This window comes from Platichthys flesus, chromosome 20 (assembly GCF_949316205.1).
Source record: "Platichthys flesus chromosome 20, fPlaFle2.1, whole genome shotgun sequence".
In the NCBI taxonomy this organism is placed as follows: domain Eukaryota; kingdom Metazoa; phylum Chordata; class Actinopteri; order Pleuronectiformes; family Pleuronectidae; genus Platichthys; species Platichthys flesus.
The window spans coordinates 12,454,627-12,469,373 of NC_084964.1; the positions used below are offsets into that span (position 1 = coordinate 12,454,627).

The 14,747-nt window shown below is 41.9% G+C and overlaps 1 protein-coding gene across 3 annotated transcripts; it reads right to left on the minus strand.

The window, feature by feature from the left end:
* Window positions 1-876: 876 nt before the first annotated feature.
* fbxo11b (F-box protein 11b) lies at window positions 877-11,247 on the minus strand. 3 transcript variants are annotated; one of them, XM_062413802.1, is made up of 22 exons: window positions 10,920-11,246; window positions 9,520-9,683; window positions 9,275-9,335; window positions 8,907-9,051; window positions 8,684-8,813; window positions 7,544-7,627; window positions 7,278-7,410; window positions 7,031-7,137; window positions 6,501-6,612; window positions 5,517-5,623; window positions 5,267-5,404; window positions 4,959-5,176; window positions 4,562-4,742; window positions 4,346-4,468; window positions 3,991-4,076; window positions 3,822-3,898; window positions 3,591-3,734; window positions 3,282-3,392; window positions 3,072-3,179; window positions 2,852-2,960; window positions 2,519-2,617; window positions 877-2,321 (listed from the first exon to the last, which is right to left on the minus strand). In XM_062413802.1, the coding sequence occupies exons 1-22, from the start codon at window positions 11,005-11,007 to the stop codon at window positions 2,192-2,194; spliced, it is 2,655 nt and encodes an 884-aa protein (XP_062269786.1). In that variant the 5' UTR covers window positions 11,008-11,246; the 3' UTR covers window positions 877-2,191. The 3 variants fall into 3 exon arrangements, with proteins under 3 accessions (XP_062269786.1, XP_062269785.1, XP_062269784.1); XM_062413801.1 differs by having other exon boundaries at window positions 9,254-9,335; XM_062413800.1 differs by having other exon boundaries at window positions 2,852-3,179; window positions 9,254-9,335; window positions 10,920-11,247.
* Between the last annotated feature and the right edge of the window lie 3,500 nt (window positions 11,248-14,747).

Here is a 14,747-nt window from a genome sequence, read left to right on the forward strand (position 1 = left end):
AGAGGACAAGGTTTCGGTCGCTGAAATGAATGGGGTGGTCGAAACAATAGGAACACCTGTCCAAATAATGCATTACAATTAACTGCAGCCTCCAAAATTGCTTTATACTCAGTTACTCACAACAAACATTAAAGTGATGTTTGTTTTTATAGCTGCTCTGTGAATTCAAATCCAAAGCCTGATATTTTCTGTGGTGTTGACTTTACCTGTCCTGCGTTTGTGTGTCAGCAGGTCAACACAAAAACGACTCAGTCAATTTCAATGAAATTTTATGAAGGTATAGGAAATGACTCAAGGAAGAGCCCATTACATTTTGATGCAGAGCCAGAATCTTTTTTAACACTAACATTTGCAAGCTCATTTATGGGACGGGTATTTATGAGGGGGCAATTTGGAGCAGATCCAAATAAAATCTGGTTCTAGTGAATTTTAAATGCGGTTTCATGAAATGACTGTTGGGTCCTTGGCGGGGGTAAGCTCTATACCATCCAATATTATTTATTTCTTGCAGAAACCTGACATAAATCACATTTTGTAGATCCAACAATCAAACCAGAGCAATGATGGTCCCCCTCAAACCAGTAATATGCTCTAGACAAGGGTCATGTGAAAATGGATTCTGTAATAAAGGACCAGCTGTGTGAAATGAAAAATGAAGTTTTTTTTCCCCCTTTCTTCTCAGGAGCTACTGTGCAATGAAAATATTCTGAAACTTAAGTTTGAGTATTCACATTAATAGCAAGTTTCCAAACGCATGAGGATCGGCAGAAGTTATAAAACATGTGATCACTTTTGTAACCTAAGCAGCTTTGAGTGGTGGTGACTGCAGAATTTGGATTTCCATCACAGCGAGTGAATTTACGAGACGGACACCTCTGATCTAATAAAGTTTTATTTTCTTAGAAATGGTCAGTTTCCTGTTTTCTTTTTTGTCTTTCTAAGAAAGTATACCCCTTTTTGAATTCCAACTAGCATCTACATAATGGTTATTGAATACTTCACAATATATTAAGTCTAGATGTTATGGTACATGCATACGATTCAGGCTGCATGAGGAGCCACAGTCACCACGATACACGGGGGAGGGGGGGGATGATGTAGGGGATAGGGGTACTGCAGATTGACTCATCAGTTCCAGTTAATAGGAGCTCTGGCACCTCCTATTGGAACCCTCTCCACAAAACACTGACTGCATCAACTTATAAACATGTACATATACACACACACACACACACTTTCACTGTACACAACACACATTTACACACGCGCATACACACCTTTATACAAGTGTGGAGTCCCTCCACCTGCCATTGAAGCTAATATACTGGAGAGGGTCATTAGTGTTAAACGAGATTCTCTTTCACAGAAAGAACTTCACCACTGGGACGTTAGAGTTTCTGCAGTTTCTCTGGGTGTCGGGGAGGGGGGACGCTAACCAAAGAAAAATAATAATTATAATAATATATAATAAAATAAAAGACATTCAAATACAGTCAGCTCTTTGCTTGAAAATACAAAACTACATGAGAAAGCATTGAAATAAAATCCATTGATCAGAACCTTTTCTTCTTTTAAAAAAAAAAAAAAGCCCAAGTGCTCCATCACACACACACACACAATCTTTCTCTTTATCCACACACAACAGAGCGACATCCTCCCATCCGTTGCCTAGTTACAACTGCATGGGCAGCCAATGGGGATGGCAGCTGCGAGGAAGCAGGAAGTGTCTTTGACAGCAGTTCTTGTGAAGAAGAAGAAGAGGGCTGGGAATCGAGGATTTACATCAGGGGTGGGGGGGGATTTCGTGTGCTGCCAAAACAGCGCAGGCGGCCATCGGCAGCCCCTCTGTATAGCCCTTCACCTCCCTGCCTACAGACTGCAATAAGAAATACTCGGGTGAGGAATCTCTTGTGGCCATTCTGTCAGTCTACCCTCAGCTCCACTGCTCCCTCTAGTGGAGTCTTGACTCTGCTGCAGCGAGTCGGTCTGCAGTGGGCAGGAAGCTGCTTCCTCTGCAGCCTTTCACCTTGATCCCGTCTGAGAGCGCCACAATCATAGAGTCTCTCTGGGTACTTATGGCTGCACGTGAATGTGTGTTTTAAGTGTGTATGTGTGTGCGCTTGTGCATGGCTGTGTGCAATGTAATGTGTTTGTATGCTTATGTGAGAGAGTGTAACTCGACCGGATGCTTTCAGTTATGTTGCAGAGTGTTGGACTCGATGGGTGGCGCTGAATCATACAGAGTGTCCGTGTCGTGTGTGGGCTCGCCGGCCAGCGTGCATGGGTTGGACAACGTTCCTGCCCCGCAGTCACAAAAAAACCTGAGAGGGAAACAAACCAAGGATTAACAACCAGAGTATTATTGAAAGAAGATGTCAAAACAAGTTCGTAAAATAATGAAATCACATTTGTTTTTTGAGATAGAAAAAAAATATATAAATTTTCACCCTTTTGCTCAGATTCTGTTCCCAGAATAACTTATTCGTCAGAAATGCCAATACGGAAGTAAAAGACTTACCGGTCGTGCCGTATAAACTCTACATCATGCCCTTGGTGGCATTTTTTGATGCAGTTAACACAGATGGCGTTCCTATCTGTCGTGTTACAGGTGTGACATCTGCAGAGGAAATACATTATATACATCTTAAACTTCTTGTTTTGTCAGAAACTCAACACACTCAAAAATATTTTTCACTGTCATACAAGGAGTAAAAGGCTAAAGGTCATCACATCTGAGTGAAAAAGTAATCTTTGGCATTTTTGTTAAATAACAACTATTACAATTGCTGTAGATAATCTAAATATTAATTGCAGCAATAAACAGTTTATTAGGGTTTTTTCGGTTGTGTACCTGTAGAAGTCGTGCATGGGGTAACTGGTGTAGCTGGAGATCTTGTACAGACACTGTCCTCTGCTTACCGCCTTCTCAATTGCATCCTGGTTATTCAGAATCTTATTATCTGATATAGGAGGAACAGAAAATAAAAGGTTGTGAATAAATGGTTGCCATAAAACAGCAAAGCTTGTGACCAGCGTGAGCTTAACTTCAACTACACAAAGATGCTTTTTACCTTTCATGGTGACGTTGACTCCAGATGCTAGAAACAAGCCCCCGAAGCGGTTGTTGAAGATCTGGTTTCCCTCGAGCGTGGCTGTGGCGTGGTTGGTGATTTCAATACCTGCGTAAGGAAGAAGATAAAATCTGCCATCAGTATCAAATATGTACATTAACAAGGATGTTATTTGTGGCTACATGGAGATTATTTTTGAAAAAAGCTAACCAGCAGCAAAGCCGTCAAAGATGCGGTTCTTGCGGAGGATTGGATGGCTGTTGGTGCTGATCAGCACGCCAGCCTGAGCGTTCCTGAAGATGTCGTTCTCTTCCAGCAGCCCTAAGGAGAAAAAGGATACACACAAAACTATAAATATCCAGGAGTAAAATCCCAAGTAACAAAGACCAGGCTAACAGGAAAGAAGATGTTAAAGTTCGAATCTGTCCTCGTCATATCTTCCAAATGGAGAGAATAGTTCAGAAGCTATTTGATGTTTTCTGATCGTTAACAAAGACTTTACAGATCACACTGCAGTACCTCTGCCTCCGTTGAAAATGCAGATGCCTCCATCTCTTCCGTCATGTATTTTGTTTCTTCTCAGTGTGGGGTTGCTGTCCGTCTTGATCCACACTCCTGCCATGGCATTGTCAAAGATCTCATTGTCTTCGATGAAGCCCAGACCTGATTAAACATTAAACAGTTGGATTAGACACAGAAGTTCACGTACACACACACTACATATGAGGCAAAAGGTGGTAAAATACAGACCTGAGTTGTAGACTAAGATCCCCCCGTTCTGGCCCCCCCATATCTTGTTGCGCCGGATCTTTGGGTTGCTCCCCGTCCTGTCAAGATTAAAGAAAACATTTAAAATCAGAAAATTCACAAAACTAGGGGGTTTTGTGAATTTCTCAAAAACACGAGAGGTGATCATTACCTTATTTGTACACCAGAGTACATGTGATTGTAGATGTCATTGTCTTCCAATACACCGTGCCCATTGTCATAGAAATATACACCAACCTAAATGGAGGTAAATAGAAATAATCAAAACACAGAACGAAGATATAAAATATCTTAAAAAGAAAAGTGACAGCAATGACACTGTAGTTCAAATACATAAGTTTATATTAGCATTAATGTAAAATACAAAAAATAAGAATGAAAGCCAAAACAAATGTAAATGGTCCAGTTCATCTGTCACTTAACCACAATTCAATTAAAGCCCGAAAAATCTAATTACAACTATAAATGTATTATAATACTCGAATATTAGACAAAGAATATTTGACCTGTTTCCCGCTATGGATGCGGTTCTTGCGGAGGACTGGAGTGCTGCCTGTGGTCACCCACACTCCGGCCAGTGTGTTGCTGTAAACCTCATTCTCCTCGATCACCCCCTGGCCTTTCTCATGCTGAAACGCACACATAGAAACATCTGTAAGAAAAACTGGTCTGATGGGAGTTAAATATCTGAAGGGCGTAATTTCACACTGATGTGTATTTACCACATAGATGCCTCCGTGCTGTCCATCGTGGATCTTGTTGTGCCTTACAATGGGGCAACTGTTGGTTCGAATCTGGATTCCCGCCAAGGCATTACCATAGATATCGTTGCTCTCTATCAAGCCCCGTCCATCGCCAAATATGTACACCCCTCCTTGGTTACCGTTGAATATAGCATTTCCCCTGAATATACAGGAAATAAACAGTCACAAACATGGAGAGGATATGCATAAGAATACAAAATGAAAAGATGCAAACAAGGTGCAATATTTGTTGTTCTACATTTACATCAATATCATACTTTGCAAGTTTAATCTTGCACCAAACCAATACCTAGATAGCAAGTACCTGTCCAGGTTTAATCAAGTTGCTGTTCCTGTGTGAAGTGCGTGTTCTCACCGTATCGTCGGGTCACTGTTGGACGTGATCCACACACCGGCAAAGTTATTAGCATAGATTTTGTTCTCTATAAACTGTCCCCGCCCCTTCTCGTGGACATAGATGCCTCCTGTTTGGCCATGATGGATCTCACAGCGCACCACTGTGGGGTTAGCGTAGGCCTTCACCTCAAAGCCTGCTATACGGTTCCTATGGATGTTACAGTTCTCAAAGTAACCCTGAAACATGGAAAAGAAGGCATATATAATAAAAGGTTAGGTGGTCCTTCAAGTTAATTGTATGACGTGACATGGCTATTGAGTATTTACCATGCCGTGGTCGAAGGTGAACACTCCGACATCTCGTCCATGGTGGATGTGGTTACGTCTAATGATGGGATTACCGTGGTTTTTCACCCAAATTCCTGCTAGCGCATTGTTGCTGATCTCATTGTCTTCATAAATCCCCTGTGAGAAAAAACAAATCTTCAAGTGAGAATCAAAGCTTGTATGTGTGAGAGCATTCATTTTGAATTATGTGTGCTATGGGGGGGGGGGGAAGAGAACAAGTTCTCATTACCTGTGCATGGTCTGTGATGTATAGGCCTACGTTCTCACAGTCGCTGATGTTGCAGTGTTTGATGGTCGGACATGCCCCCTGGCCACTCACACATACAGCTGAACCCACTATACACAGGGGAAAACACAGGGTCACAAAAAAGTAGACCAAAAATCATGATCACTTTCACTTTCAAATGATCGGTCCGTTGATTATCAATAAAAAATGTTACAATGTTACACAACTAATGCTGCTGTGATTGTCTCCCATCCTGTCCATTCCAGTATTTTATATATGAAACACGATTTGTCACATGCATCTGCCAAAGCGATCACAATCATCTAATGAAATGCTAATTTTTAAAATAGTCTACCATCCTGCAGCAGAAGCTACAATTGTTAACTTTAAGTGTCTGCGCAATGCAGCTCCATAGCAGAGTCAAATCAGAGTACCAAAGTCTTATCGCATAAGAAAGTTAAACAACAAAGCAGAGGTTTTGGTTTAAAAGTGATGGTGGTACAGGCAGGAGCGCCTATTTGGCAAAAGTTCAAATATAACCCGAATGCCAAAAGGTAACCTGAAGGTGACTGCATCTGGAGCTAATCATCACATGTAAATCCAAGGTGATGCTGCCTGCAGCAAAAGCCTGTTTTGGTGAAGTGTCTTGATTAATCGGAAGTGGCAATGAAAACGTGTCCTCACCAGGACATCTCTCATATCGACAATTCAAATTTTGTGAAATTTATAAAAAGAATGGTAAATCTAATCATGTCAGACATGTTCAAAACATTTTTTGGAACCCACAAATAAATAAAGCAACAACGAGCAAAACTCAAATCACTTGCAAGACATAAAATGTATTGTTACCATATGGCCAGAAGAAGATATCTGGTAAAAGGTATAAGCTAAAGTTGCATCAGCATACAGGGTGCCAAATCATCTCTACCATTATTTTGTTGAGGCTGTACAAGTGTTATGTAAATGTGATCACTGCATGTGTGTTACCTGTGCAGGTGGAACGGATGATGCAGTGGTCGATGTTCGGGCTGCAGTTGACTGTGATCTCCAGACAGTGGTGGGCGTTGTGGTGCTGCGCCGACTTATCATCGGGATTAAACTGCGGAGAGGAAAGCAGCAGAGGTCAGACAGAGGCTGAGTTTACCCACAACACGTCAAGCTTCTGTCCACCCACCACATCCACACTGGACTTTGCCTACTGGAGGCATCAGTTCGACAGATAATTGAAGTCGATTACAGAAGAGAGTCAGAAAATATCTCACAGCAGCAGACAGAAAATAATACGATTCACAGAGTGTGTTTTTCTATGCAGCTCTACAAACATCAGTCAAAAATATTTATCTTTGAATGCATTACTGGTGTCATACAACATTGAGTTCAACTCTATCTAATCTAGTCTCATTACATTCACATGGTGAACTTTCTCCAGTGTAACAGTGTATGTATGTATGTGTATATAAATAAATAAATAAATAAACACTCGAAGTATTCAAGTTGATTGTAAACAGGTTGTTTACCTTTATGGTCATGTATCCAACATAGGCGTCCTCCGAACCCTCCATGAAGACAAACGTCGAGTCTCGCGTATTTTCTATCACCACCTTGTCAGCTACTTTACCAGGAGCTGAGAAGAAAGCAGAAAAACCTCTCAACACTCAAACATTTGGACACAAACACCACTGAATGTGAGAGATATTGATTGCAGAAGGGACAAGCATCTAGGTTTGTGCCTTGTGTAGTTTTCACTAAAGGCAAAATGCTCACCTGCACCGATCATGGTGATGGGAGACTCTATGTAAATCCACTCGTCTGTGTAGATGCCAGAGTGAACAAAGATTAGGCCATCAAAGTGGGCCTCTTGGACCCCACCCAGTGCATCCTCAATGGTGTCATAGTACTGCGGGTGAAAGGCACAATGTCTTTCAGGCAGAATATCACATCATTTATCAGAGGGCAGCCTGGAAAAGCAACCAAGTGTATACATTAGCTGTGGTAAAGATTTTCTCTTCAACTCTGAGGTTTTAACTTACCAGCATGTTCTCTCTGCCTTTGTATCTGCCAGGGTTACTGTAGAAATGCTCGGCAAAGCCTGGTTTTACATGGGCACCTTTGTACTGCAACACAGAAAACACCAAGGTCCATATGAAGAGCTGCTGATCACTGCAAACACTAGCATGGGTCTCACAGAACCTGATAATTAGATTATCCCTTTACAATGGCTAGTATAGGCTTAATTAAAAAGTGTAATTTCTTCTGGTGCTAAAGTTTTGTTTTATTTAAATTGAAAACAAAAAATGAAGAGATCTTCTTACCCAAGAAAGTCTAATAAAGGATTTAATCAGCGTGGGTTTCCTGTATTGTATTTTATCAGACTGGAAAAGGTATTAACCGAATAGTTTACAAGAAAAAGTCGGGTGGGTGCAGCTGTAAATATATGCAACCCGAAAACCAACCAAAGCAGACGAGACAACAATACACTGCAGCAATAACCACACAAGACAAGAGTAACATCTTAGGATTTGAGTGACAATGAAACACCACAATTTCTGTGATAGCCAATATTTTCAATTTTCCAAATAGTTATAATACATGTTTATCTCATATCAGCCTGAGGAGCTTAAAAGATGTGGATGGACACTATAAGATGATCAGATGAACTTAACACTATTTTTTTATATAACCTCATAAGGACAAAGTGAGCACATCAACATCTATTACACGTATCTGTTTGAGGATGAATGGAAATAATACACTGACTTCTAGTGAATACTATACATGTATTAAAAAAATAGTAGTAGAAGCAAGAATTTCCCTCAGAACTTTGCTAAGGAAATGCTTTTGAGATATTAGGATATAATGGTGTGCAAGTGTTACAAGTTATTGGACATGAGCATGACAGTAAAAGCTCTTAAAGATTAAATCAAACATTTTAACTTAACAGAGTCATTTCCCCCTGTTCAAACATTATCCGTCTGGCGTGCGGCATGGATTTTATTGCAAAGCCAAAAATTACTTTGCTGAACTCCACCCTGTATATTTTTAGTATAGAGAGAGATAACATAAGGAGGGAATAAAGAAAACCAGGACTATGCAAGGAGTTGGAAGCTCCTCAGAGAGCACTTTCTTCATGAAAAGACGACGCATCAAAAACACTTTAAGGACAAACTCACCAGCTGTTGGAAGCTTTCCTTCCATGGGTTTGGGTGTTCATGCTCCTCAGGGCTGACCTGGTAGAATCTGCCCGGTTCAGGGTGCATCATTGGACGTGTGTACTCAAACACCTCCATATACAGACGCTTCCTGCCAGATTAAAACCACATACACAGAACTTCAGTTGCCTTCTCTCTTTTCACGATGGACATCAACAACAGGAACAGGATTGTTTCCACTGACCATAGGATTGGGTCATTGGCTAGCTGGCTGAACCTCTTGCAGACACAAGCCGCCTGACAGAGATCTTGTTCCAGTAAGTAGGAGAAGATCTTCAAAACGACCTCATCTGGAAGCTTCTGCTGCAGATATTGCTCTGCTGGGGCTGCTATAAACACACAAACAAAGGCACACACTCCCAACATGAGCTTTCGGAAAAATGTTTCATTCCATGCACATTACACTATGGAGTCAGGTAATTTAATGGATTGCAAAATAACAAGATTTACCAGAACACAAAGGGAGGGAGGGGGGAATCAATACAAAGGAAGCTAACTCTATCCTTGCCCAGCTGCAGAGATTTAACACACCTGGCAGGTCGTGGCTCTTACCGGACACTCGTGCCCGCTTGGCTCGATGGCCAAAGGCCTCTGTCGATGAAGTAGACGCTCCCTGTAAAAGAGGGCAAAGAGATATTAACTTCACGCCAGGACTCAAGAACTTAATAATAAACTGGGAAATGTACTGCTGTGTCACAAAATCATTGTTCCCCCAGAGAAGGACGCACTCAATCAGCAGGTCAGTTTCTTTCACACACAAGCCTGGAGACATGCACAGTCAAATGTTTCAGTCTTACGTCCATCGGGCTCTTGCTGGGGCAGGCGGAGGCGGTGGCAGAGGCAGCGGCGGTTCTCTTGGGGAGCAGGGTCTTGCGTCGAAGTTGGTAGGGACTGTTCTGAGCTCCTTGACCAGATTCCTCAATGGCCATTTCTGCTGCAGCAGCTGCAGGAGCCTCCTCATCTAGACACAAAAGGCAAAACACAATTGTTCTATGCATCAACCACTTTGTCAAGTGGCACTTTAGAAATGCACAAAGCTGCACGACATGTAATTAAAAAATAAATCTGTTGTATTTCTTCATGGAGACAGTTCACTTCATTTACTAAATCAAACACCTAAAACGTCTTCCTTTAACTGCAGGTAACATCTACTGTTACTATTGATACTCTTATTGTCCTGAGCATTACTAAACAATGGTGTGCATTCAACTCACATGCTGTGTGCATACTGCGCAGGCTAACAGGCAGAGTAGTAGTTGGTATGGCAGACAAAGGTTAATGATTGATAATGGCAGATGCACCCCCTGCAGCCACATAAGGCCCTTATATGCGGTCATGCCCAGCTGAAATCGGCCAGTGTGCATTTGCCGTGTGACTCTCACAGGAGCAGAACCAGGCTCGTCTTTAAAAAAGGGGGGTGCTGTCAAAATTAAAGGCCGCAGAAGAAGTCGATTGGACGTGCGGCTAAAGGGCTACAAACTCAACTGCGTAGCTGACAAATCCGCGGTGTAAACAAATCGAGCTCCGGCTAGCAGGCACCGAGAACAAGGAAGGGGATGTGGGTTCAAATCCGCGGGTTGCGCTAGCTTCTCGCCAAAAGCACACAAAATGGACACAGCCAAATCGTCCCAAACCCCCCCTCCACCGTATCATCTATCACAGCTGATCTGCTGTAGCCTGTTGTAGCCGGGACAGCTAGCTAGCATTGCCCCCCCCCCCGGTCGCCTGCTAATGTTTTTGTTAACGTTACACCCCAAAAATGGCAGTCCACAAGAAGCCGCAGATTTACACCCTCGGAATCATTAGTGACAGCTGGGAATGCAATGGCCGAGCGCACACGGGAGGCTGCGGTTTAAAGCTGTGGAGTCAACCCCTTCGCCTCCAGCTGAAGATGCCTGAATATGAGCCATGAATGTTATCCGTGCGCCTGCATACGCATTACGTGAGGGCGAAGACAACCCCCAACCTCCACCTAAGCGAAGCTAAGCTAGCGGTGTTCGCTAGCCCCAATCACTCAAGCCAAACAAAGCGCGGCCTGGCCTAAGCCACAGAGCGAGAAGCCTCGGGTTTTCCTGCTGCAGCTGCCGCCGCAGTAGAGCGGCGAACGCGGCCTGTTCAGTACAGACGTGGGGTAACACGCAGGACCGCCACCCCCCTGACACCGCTTCGTCTCGAAGCTCCCCACGGCCTAGCTTACCTCTATCCCCGTTGTTCCGCTCGGGCTGCACCGGGCGCGGCCTCGACACTCGCCTGGGTCTCCTGTTGGTGGCTCTGACGGAGTTCATCTGGGGAGTTGGTTGTTGAAAAATGGGACAGCTTTCCTCGACCCGCCCGCTGCTGAATGTCGCACTCGGCCCGGTCTACCACCCGGACGGCCCTTATCCCAGACGCACCAGAACGACTGCGACCGAAAACCCGCTGGTATTTGGGGTGTAATCGCCTGTTTTTTCCTCCGTGGTGCAGCAGCTCCCCCCGTATCGCCGCTCGGTGCCAGCTCCGTCTCAGTCTGTAGCAGGAGGAGCCATTAACCCACACGGGAAAGAATCGCGAGAAAAAACAGAGCCAGAGTGCGAGCTTGGCCAATCACGTACGGGGGTTGATGAGCTCCTCCTGGAACAGCCAACCAGGAGGCTCGTCTCATGAGGAATTGACAAACCCTTCTGTTGAGGTTCGGAATCGGTCAAGCGGCGATTTGATCAACGATGAGACTCATCGATGAACCGATGATGATAATAAAGTGAACTCACACCAGGATGTCAGCTGTGTTCATGGAGCCCAAACACTGCGTAGGCTACTTCCTGTTAGTGTCATTTGTGACCAGGATCACTCTTTCACATAAAAGGTTAAAGTTCATTATTTCCAGATTATTGACAAGGAGCAAACTACTCTGCATTTGTTTAATTATTTCCCGTGGAGGCATTTTCTGTTCAGTTTTATTTAACGTTAACGATAATAAGTGAATATTCATTTTTCTGTGAACTATCCCTTTAATGAATAAGGGACTAAATAAGTAGTTTGTAGTTGTGTGTGTATCTCATTTTTGTTTGGTTTATTTGTGTTGATATTCTGTGTATCTTTGTAGTCATCTTGCGTCTATATGTAGTCTTTTGGGGATTCTATGTCCACATTTTGCATCTCGTTACAGTCATCTTATGTGTCCTGGTAGTCCTTTTGTATTTCTGTAAAGTCATCTTATGTATTTTGTAGACCTTTTGCATCACTCTGTAGTCATTCTGTGTTTCCTAGCCATAATCTTGTGTCTATTTGTAGTCCTTTTGCATTTCTGCGCATTCATTTTATGTCTTGTTGTGGTCATTTATGTTTCCTTGTGGTCAGTTTGTGTCTCATTGTTTCTTTGTGGTTGTTCTGAATGTGCTGGAAACTGTAACTGTGCTCTTTGACTTTCTAACCACAAATATGAAAAGTGATTCCATTCTTTGCTGGTTTGGCCAATTCAGTAATCCACCCATGCTAATAAAGGATCAATATTTACTATTCTCCAACATTTTATGAAAATATTAGAGGAGTGGAGAAATATACTTTTTTTTATGGATGATCTAACTAACACTTTAATATAGATTTTCTATACACACTCATCATTAAATAGGAGAACAAAGACTGAAATTTATCTGCATTTGAAAGACAATTGTGCAATTTGAAAAAAATCAATTTACGAGTGAGCGCTTAAACTCATAAGGAAATAGAGTTATTAACTTTTTCAATTTAAGTGGCTTAACCCACATTGTTTATCTTCTTTTAACTAATTAATGATTTTTATTTTTTAGAAACAGAGCAAGAATTAGGCATATGATAGTCATACACATTACTAAATGGAATTACAATTTTTTTTAAAAGTCTATTTAATTTAATTATGCAATTCCATTTGAAGAGTCAATTATGAATTTCTAGTCCAAACTTAACCAGAAATTTGATAAATGCAAATGTATAACTGTTCTGTAAAGTACAAAATAAATACAGACCATTTACCATTTAACATAACCAAGTGAAATTAATCAAATCATATCTGCATGATGCATGAGTTCATTGATTGATGTCAAATTAAAAAGACCTTCATTTATTCCAGTGTTACACTCATTTCATATTTGCGTCCAAACATAAATTCAAGCTGAAATTCAAATCCCAATAATTTTTTCCATGCTTTTAAACCCACAGGATATGTCCATGAGAGGGTGTAAGTCTCGAAAAATTTGAATTTGTGTAGAATTCCATTTGGTCAATTAGTACGATTTTAATCACTAGAGGGCATTGTTTAGCTGCAAAAAAAAAAATCAAACGATAAGACCAGGATCTCATAGCGCTTGAGGACGCAGCAGAGGCGGACACACAGGATATCAGACTCTGTTCTCTGTGTTCTGTCTGACCTGCGAGCAGCATCTTTCCAAACCTTCTGACATTCATAAAAAGAAACAACCCGTCCTTCATTTTGTCATTCATTTTAGAATCATTACAGTACAGAGTAATGGCATGAATCATTATTAATGCTTGTTAGAATGTTGTTTTTTTGGGTCTACGTTAAAACAAATTCAGTGAATGCAGGAAATAAATTGCTATGGCAATCATCCTAATTCTGAATTCTTCCCAAATGCCATGAAATATTTATTCTGTTTGGATATTATTACCTTTATATAGATTTTGAGTCTTTAACATGTGATAGTTTTCATGTAGGCAGGAAACATGGTGGGAACAGAGCAAGAAGAAGGTCAACAGGAAATCCTTTAAGGTATAAGTGAAAGTAGGACCTGGATAAATATTTACTGAGAGGTAGCGACTATTGTGAAATATGTACATTATGGCTCTTTCTGCGGGACCTATATTCATTATTAACAGCAGTCATGGAGAATTATACAATAGTCAAAGCTGTTTGTGTTATATTCGGGGTGTTTTTTCCTTCTTTCTCAGAAAACCATGGTTCCCTTTTGCACACACTGATGTAACCTTGTGGGCAACCATTGTCTGTGTTCAATCAGTTTTGTTTACATAATAGTTTTCGTTTTGATTGAACGTTTTGGTGACAAAACCATCTTTTATAAAGACTTGCAAGGACAGAGCACCACCAGCTGTGATGACAGAGAATAGCACATGTTATTGTCATCGCTCTGTTAAAACTCCACAGTGATGTTGTGCTTTTGCATTTGTGCTGCGGCTAATATCAGTTATTTGATGGTAAGTGTGCGGTGCTTGTAACGTTGACTTATATTCATATGTTTTGTTACCCACAGTGGACAGAGCAGAGATCCCAGTGCACCCTGCACCAGCATCACCTGGTGGTTAAAGACCACAAATGCACTCACACATTCTGTGTTGGCATGTAGGAAGCAGCGTATCCATATCAATGAGATTGACTCCTTCTTGCAGCTGTAGCCTTGAAACCCTCACTTGTGTGTGTGTGTGTCCGTGTGTGTGTCCGTGTGTGTGTGTTATCGAGCTGCCATATCTCTGCTCATGTAATAAGCAGAACGAGCAGCTGCGTAGTCTCCCCTCCCACAACCACCCACCCACCCTGGCACACAGAGTAGAGGTTGGTAGGGTCACTTTGTCCTTGAAAGCTTTGGATGCTCCGAAGGACAGAATTCAGATAAAGAAGGCTCAATTCAGTGTGTTCGTGTGAGTGTGTGTGTGTTTACGTTTTATTTGAGCTACTGCTCTTCATGCACCGACACCGCACAAAAGCGACTCATGCAGAGAATGAGCAATAGAAAACTTTATAAAATTGATGTGCAAAAAACACATATACATATATAAAAAGGCGAGGTCATTTGCAAACAATGAACAAAATGACATCACAACAATGACACGTCTCTGTCTTAAACGTATAGAGAAAGTGAACCGTTGAAGGGGAAGTGTGTGGGCTGCAGGAGATGGAATGTATGAGGAGATTATTAATCAGCACAGGCCCCTGCGGAGCGCCTCATAATGAATATCAATCAATTATAATGCCTGATGTTAAATGAACGTCCATTTCTTGATGAGCCTACACTGACGTCCCGAGAGTCAACACCTTTGT

Bases quoted from the DNA above. Each gene is read 5' to 3' on its own strand.
- fbxo11b (XM_062413800.1), bottom strand. From the start codon at position 11,007: ATGAACTCCGTCAGAGCCACCAACAGGAGACCCAGGCGAGTGTCGAGG. The intron at 7,628-8,683 runs GTGAGTTTGTCC...TCTGTGTTGCAG, and splicing joins AGGAAAGCTTCCAACAGCTG to TACAAAGGTGCCCATGTAAA. The intron at 6,613-7,030 runs GTAAACAACCTG...TCCTCTCCGCAG, and splicing joins TTGGATACATGACCATAAAG to TTTAATCCCGATGATAAGTC.